Source organism: Embiotoca jacksoni, unplaced genomic scaffold (assembly GCF_022577435.1).
Source record: "Embiotoca jacksoni isolate LCO1_2020_lvr unplaced genomic scaffold, fEmbJac1.0.p SCAF_51, whole genome shotgun sequence".
Classification (NCBI taxonomy): domain Eukaryota; kingdom Metazoa; phylum Chordata; class Actinopteri; family Embiotocidae; genus Embiotoca; species Embiotoca jacksoni.
Window position 1 is genome coordinate 1,128,188 of NW_027185405.1, and position 6,036 is coordinate 1,134,223.

The 6,036-nt window shown below is 42.6% G+C and overlaps 1 protein-coding gene across 1 annotated transcript; it reads left to right on the plus strand.

Moving 5' to 3' along the window:
• The first annotated feature begins 370 nt into the window (after nucleotides 1–370).
• On the plus strand, nucleotides 371–6,017 carry ankrd46b (ankyrin repeat domain 46b). The gene is made up of 4 exons (XM_069172177.1): nucleotides 371–474; nucleotides 1,536–1,878; nucleotides 3,723–3,881; nucleotides 4,883–6,017. The coding sequence occupies exons 1-4, from the start codon at nucleotides 453–455 to the stop codon at nucleotides 5,097–5,099; spliced, it is 741 nt and encodes a 246-aa protein (XP_069028278.1). The 5' UTR covers nucleotides 371–452; the 3' UTR covers nucleotides 5,100–6,017.
• The last annotated feature ends 19 nt before the right edge of the window (nucleotides 6,018–6,036 follow it).

The following is a 6,036-nucleotide window of genomic DNA, read 5'->3' on the forward strand; positions in this document are numbered from 1 at the left end:
CACCTAAAAAAGCTAAATCTGGACTATTTCATAGTTTGATATAATTAATTCACGATAAATACAAATTTAAAAATAAGGCAAGAACAGTGAGACAGTAAGAGATACATAAATTATAGTTATGCCCAATTATCTGCAGGATAGTTTATGTTTCAGATAACTTTGTAATATGCGAGTCCCTTTATGTCTTTATTTAGATGAGGAAATTATGAATATAATGAAAAGGTAGACTATATACAGCAGATAGACAGAGTGTTAACACGAGACAGCGATGTTGGTTCAAGTTGCTGTAATTAAACAGAAGTCGTATCACTCCGGTCCGGCAGGCGGCGCTGTGACGTTTTTACTTTCAGTTTGTCGTCCGCCAGTAAAATCGAAGGAGAAGAAGTCCGCATCACAACAACAACACTGCTAAAGGCGTTAGCGCGAAGGAAAGCGGGGTGTACATTTTTCTCATGAGTTGGAACATATTAACAGGTGAGTAAATACGTCTTCTGTGTGTCTGTTACTGCAGTTGTTGAGTCACATTTGGTTTTTTTTGTTCACCCCGTTTCACCGACGTCCAAAAGCGTTAGCCCGCAGCTAACATTAGCTCTGCGAGCTTCTTAGCTGACGTCACGGATCAGCAGCTCGTTTTGGTTTCTAATTTGAGGAAATCTTCGACCTTCGTTGTGATTTTATTTTACTAAACACTCCACAGGCAGTGTTCACTAACCAGATGAACTGTTCGCCGTCAGTAAAGAGACACGGTTTGCCAGCTCATAACGTGAGCTACACGCGTTAGCATTTAAATAGCCCCATGACGTCATTCACATCAATTAATTACCCTTAATGCCATGAAGTCAGCAGTGCCACGTGTTATTATTATTATTATTATTATTGTTGTTATTATTTTCCTGCTGATTCTGTTGGTAACCATCCAAATGATAATGTATTGCATTGTGACACAGCCCCCATAATCTGTGATTGTATTGGCTCCGCTGCTGCAGATGTTGTGGAGCATTGTCACCACTAGAGGGCGCGCCACCACCGTTTACCTCCACGTCGTTTCACACAGCTCAAAGAAATGTTTGCAAATGTCAAATATTCCGTTTACAGTGAAGTAAAGCTGACAGTCACATTGGAGGAGTAAAAATAAGCAATTTGTAAAAAAAAAAAAAAAATGTTGATTGAAAAATGGCTCAAAAGATGAATTGATGATGTGGAGAAAATAGTTCATGTTTTATTTATGTCACCTGACTAATCGTTAAAACATCTTTCCTTCATGAATAATGATTTTTTTTTTTTTTTGTGCTGATAAATCAATGTAAGTATACCTATGTGGTTACGTTAGGTCATTATAAAATGTGTGAAATTCACACTTTCGAGACAAAACGACCCAAAATATGAGGAACATCTGGAGAGGTGAATGTAATTCGTGCAGCGCTGTAATCGTGATCATATATCCTCCTCTATATGGAGGTCTTCAACACAGCAGACTTCACAGTTGTTTCTAATATTGATATTATTTCTCTGCTCCCGTTTGTACATCACTGCAGGTACGCTGGAATTTTCTGACACCCACTCGGACATGTCCTATGTCTTCATCAACGACTCGTCGCAGACCAGCGTGCCTCTGCTGCAGTCCTGCATCGACGGAGACCTGCCCTTCGCCAAGAGGCTCCTGGAGACGGGATGCGACCCCAACATCCGCGACAACCGGGGCCGCACCGGCCTCCACCTCGCCGCCGCCCGAGGGAACGTGGACATCTGCCGCCTCCTGCACAAGTTCGGGGCCGACCTGCTGGCGACGGATTACCAAGGAAATACGGCGCTGCACCTCTGCGGGCACGTGGACACGATACAGTTCCTGGTGTCCAACGGGCTGAAGATCGATATCTGGTAAGACATTTAATTCACATAATGGGGACCTTTTCCAGCCATTTTATCCGTAATGATGGTTGATAATGATAAAAACATTCACGCCATTCTTCAATCTTTCATTTATTTTTATACTTTCTGCCACCTGACATCTGACTCGGAGATCGACCTGGTCTCTTTTACCGTAGGCACCGACCTCCAGTGGTTTTGATTTCTTTACTGGACTTCAAGCATTTTTTTTTTCTATCTTAAAGTGTTATAAATCTTTTTGATTTGTTGTTCATTTTGAAAACGGATCAAAAACACAGTTTGTTGTCAGTTTTACTTTGATGTGTGTCCGATTATTGGTGTCGTTTCGTTTTCACTGCTGTGGTGTCCTTTAACCAAATGAGTGGAATAGTTCGTGGTGGTTTGAAAAACAAAGCTGCTGAAATTTGACTGAATATCGGTCGTGGCAACGAGTTATATTTATATACTGTTATTTCAGGGAACTTAACACAGTAATGGTCTGACAACATGACAGAAAGGAACCCTGCTATGTTAAGAAAGTCCCAATGAGCAACAGCTCAAGATTCATATATTAGGAAGTAAAACCTTCGGTTAGTCAGAGTTGAGCTCAAAGTTTTTTCTTCTGCAGATGTACAGTGATCATGAAAAGTGAGGAAAAAGTAGGAAGTATGGTTAGCATTGGGGTAGTTTTATGTTCATGAATATCAGCAGCTGCAACAGCTGAAGGAAGGAGGAGAGTTAACCACATGGGCTTCCTCATCAAATGATTGCTTCCCTCAATGGACAGATCGCACCAAGCTACAGTGAAACTCAACTAGTTTATCCGTTTAGTGCCGAGGAGTCTGTTAGAAAAATGACTCAAGAGGCTCGGTTCAAAATCAAACACATCGGACATTTATTCTTGCAAGAAGGAACACATACATGCACCCTCAAAGAGAGGTGTCCAGCAAAGAAAGAGGGACCTTCCCTCCTCCGTAGGGCAGCTTTTATACAGTGGGACAAGCAGTAGACCGTCACCCCCGTTCCCTTTGTACCTGCTTTTGTATGGTAATACAGAGTTGGTTGTAGGTCACAAGATAGTCGTCAATTAGATACTTTAACAAATGTACATCAACAAACATACTTGTGCCTTGGCAGCCTGAACTTACACTTTGGCACGAACAAAACAAAAAATACATTTTAAGAAGTGATTTAAAAGATGTCGCTGAGACACGACTCACGACTCAGCACTTCTTTGTTTACACTAAAAACACACTGTGTGTGGGTGAAACCAAGAAAAGAAATCAATTTAGGGCTTTCAGTTTCACCCTCAAGACTCTTGACACTGTGTGTGGGCGCCGTGTCCTTTTCCTTTAATCTGTACCATCTTACTAGGGGCTCCGCTTGACTCACACGTTAAACCGCTCCAAATCAGAACGCTGCAGTCGCCGGTTCAGTCGTTTCGTTTATTCTCACATTAATCAAAAGAGTTTACAAAACATTCTCGTTGTAACGTGAGGTCAAAGACTGTACCGATGCCCCTTCCTCACGTTTCCTCCATGTTGGTTGAAGAAGAACCAAAAACTCAGTCCCCCTTCTCCCCTATCACAGCTGATAATCAGCTGACAATCATCTTGTCAATCACAACTAATACATACGAATTAATTCAGCATATGCATTTCATCTTATTTCACAAGTCAAAAGAAAGATTTACATTACCTCAGTAAATAAGCAAATTCTAATAGAATTTGTTATCAACACAAAATATGGCTCTAACAGGTGGCGTCGTTTTTTTTTTATGTTTTCTAACGTGGTTTCCTCCTCAGTTGTATTCCCCTTCTTCTGACAGCGTGTGTCTATTTTTTGTTACGCTACAGTAACCACAACGGGTCGACCCCGCTGGTGCTGGCGAAGAGACGCGGCGTCAACAAGGACGCCATTCGTCTCCTGGAGGGGCTGGAGGAGCAGGAGGTGAAAGGCTTCAACAGAGGGCCTCACTCCAAACTGGAGACGATGCAGATGGCTGATAGTGAGAGGTAAGCAGAGGGGGGTCTGTTTGATTGACAGGCTGTGGTGCGGTCAGGGTTTTGCTATCGGTGGGCGGAGCCTCGTGACCTCAGGTTTCCAGTCAGAAGGAGTCCGATCCACCGCTCGCTGCTCCTCAGACCGTCCATCCAAATAAGCTCACTAATGACTCCAAAATAGCAAGATGGTAGCAACCAAAATGCTGACCTTAAGGCGCGCTCCTTCTCATCAGAATGCCATCTAGCTGCTTTCCATTGAGACTTTTCCAGGCACGAACAACTGTAATGAACCCAGAGTCTTAACACTGCAGGAAATATATATCTCTTCTGGCCTGGGAACATCAAATATTTGGTTTTCATAATTGTCTGATGTAATGACGGTTTAAAATCTACGACCCACTGACAGAAGTACAAGTTGAGGATGTTGTTTGGAAGTTGTTGATGTGTTTCTGTCTTCAGTCTCCTTTTCAGATGTTGGCGGTAAATCCAGTGTGTGTGTGTGTGTGTGTGTGTGTGTGTGTGTGTGTGTGAGTGTGTGTGTGTGTAATTTGTAATTATGACTCATGGAACGGGTTTGGGGAATGAAGTTACCTCCTGTGTGTGTGTGTGTGTGTGTGTGTGTGTGTGTGTGTGTGTGTGTGTGTGTGTGTGTGTGTTTTGTTTAGCTTGGTTTTACTTTTGTCATTGTCTTTAGCCTCATCTGTCTGATTTATCTACGTCCAGACGCACCTGTAGAAATCCAACTGGAATCACATTTCAAGCCACCTCCAAACGTGGTTTAGATCCGGATTGCAAAAATCTCATTGTATTTGTAGCTGTATTTTTTTATTTTTTTTATTTTTTTTTACTGTTTAAACTTCAAAAACAAATCAAGCCGGATTCTGTCTGGATATGACGAGAAAGAGACTCGGTCTGGCCGTCTGAACGTGACTCCTCCTGTTTCCATGGAATCACTGCCGAGTGAAGATGTTACGTGTCGAGCTCCTTCACAGTTTGTCCTCTGTGTGTCTCAGCGCGATGGAGAGCCACTCGTTACTGAACCCCAACCTGCAGAGCAGCGAGGGCGTGCTGTCCAGCTTCAGGACCACCTGGCAGGAGTTTGTGGAGGACCTGGGCTTCTGGAGGGTCCTGCTGCTGCTGGTGGTCATCGCCCTGCTCTCCCTGGGCATCGCCTACTACGTCAGCGGGGTCCTGCCGTTCTCCACCAGCCAGCTGGAGCTGGTGCACTGAGAGAGGGAAGGTGGTGGTGGTGGGGGGTGGGGAGGGGGGGGGTGGTAGAAGAAGCATGGAGGTAAAAGGAGGCAGTAACACAAAACAAGTGAAGTTCTGCTTTCGGCTTCATTTATACCGTACAAAAATCCAGATTTTTGTTTATTTGCTGCCGATGTCTCGTCTCCTTCCGTTGGTATCTAAAGCCGGAAACATTATCTGACATTATTAATAAAAACAGAAAAACAGAAAAAAAGAACAAAACTCACATTTAAACTAAAACAAAAAAACAAAACAACCTGCAAGCTTAAAACAAGAACTCCCTCCAGGAACATATTATATACTTATTTCAATATTGTGTAACATATCCCCTTTAAAACAAGCTGCTTTTAAAGCACATCTGACACTCTTATTCCATTTGATGCAGTGACACTTCCTCGTCTATGACCTTCTCACTTCATTACTGTATGCTGTATATTGCCAATGTTTTGTATCTTTTATTTTCTCCTCGGTTGTTATTTATCAAATGTCTTCTAGATTCATTTTGCTGCCTCCCGAATGTTTGTTAAATAATCTCGCTGTCTTTTTCCCCACGTTGTGTAAACGCTGCGGTTGTGAGAGCAACATTTCACCGGGACTGGAAACTAGGAGTAGATATACCGACGTTGTATCGTGTGTTTTCAAAGTTCAAGCACCTCGACTGTGTGCCTTTTGAGAGATAAAACGTTCCCGCCTGGAGCACGCAGCCTAAAATCACATCACGTCTCCCGCTGTGTATAAACGGGAGGATTAAAGCAGCAGATTCATGGTTTCTTCTTTTGTTGTATATTCATTTTATCTTCATGTACTTTTATTGATGGTTTTCCACCCTTCATTTTTGAAGTAAACACTAATTTAATGTGGAAAAATGAATAAATTCACGTGTATGAATGAAAGTCATCTTCATCAGAGGAGAGTC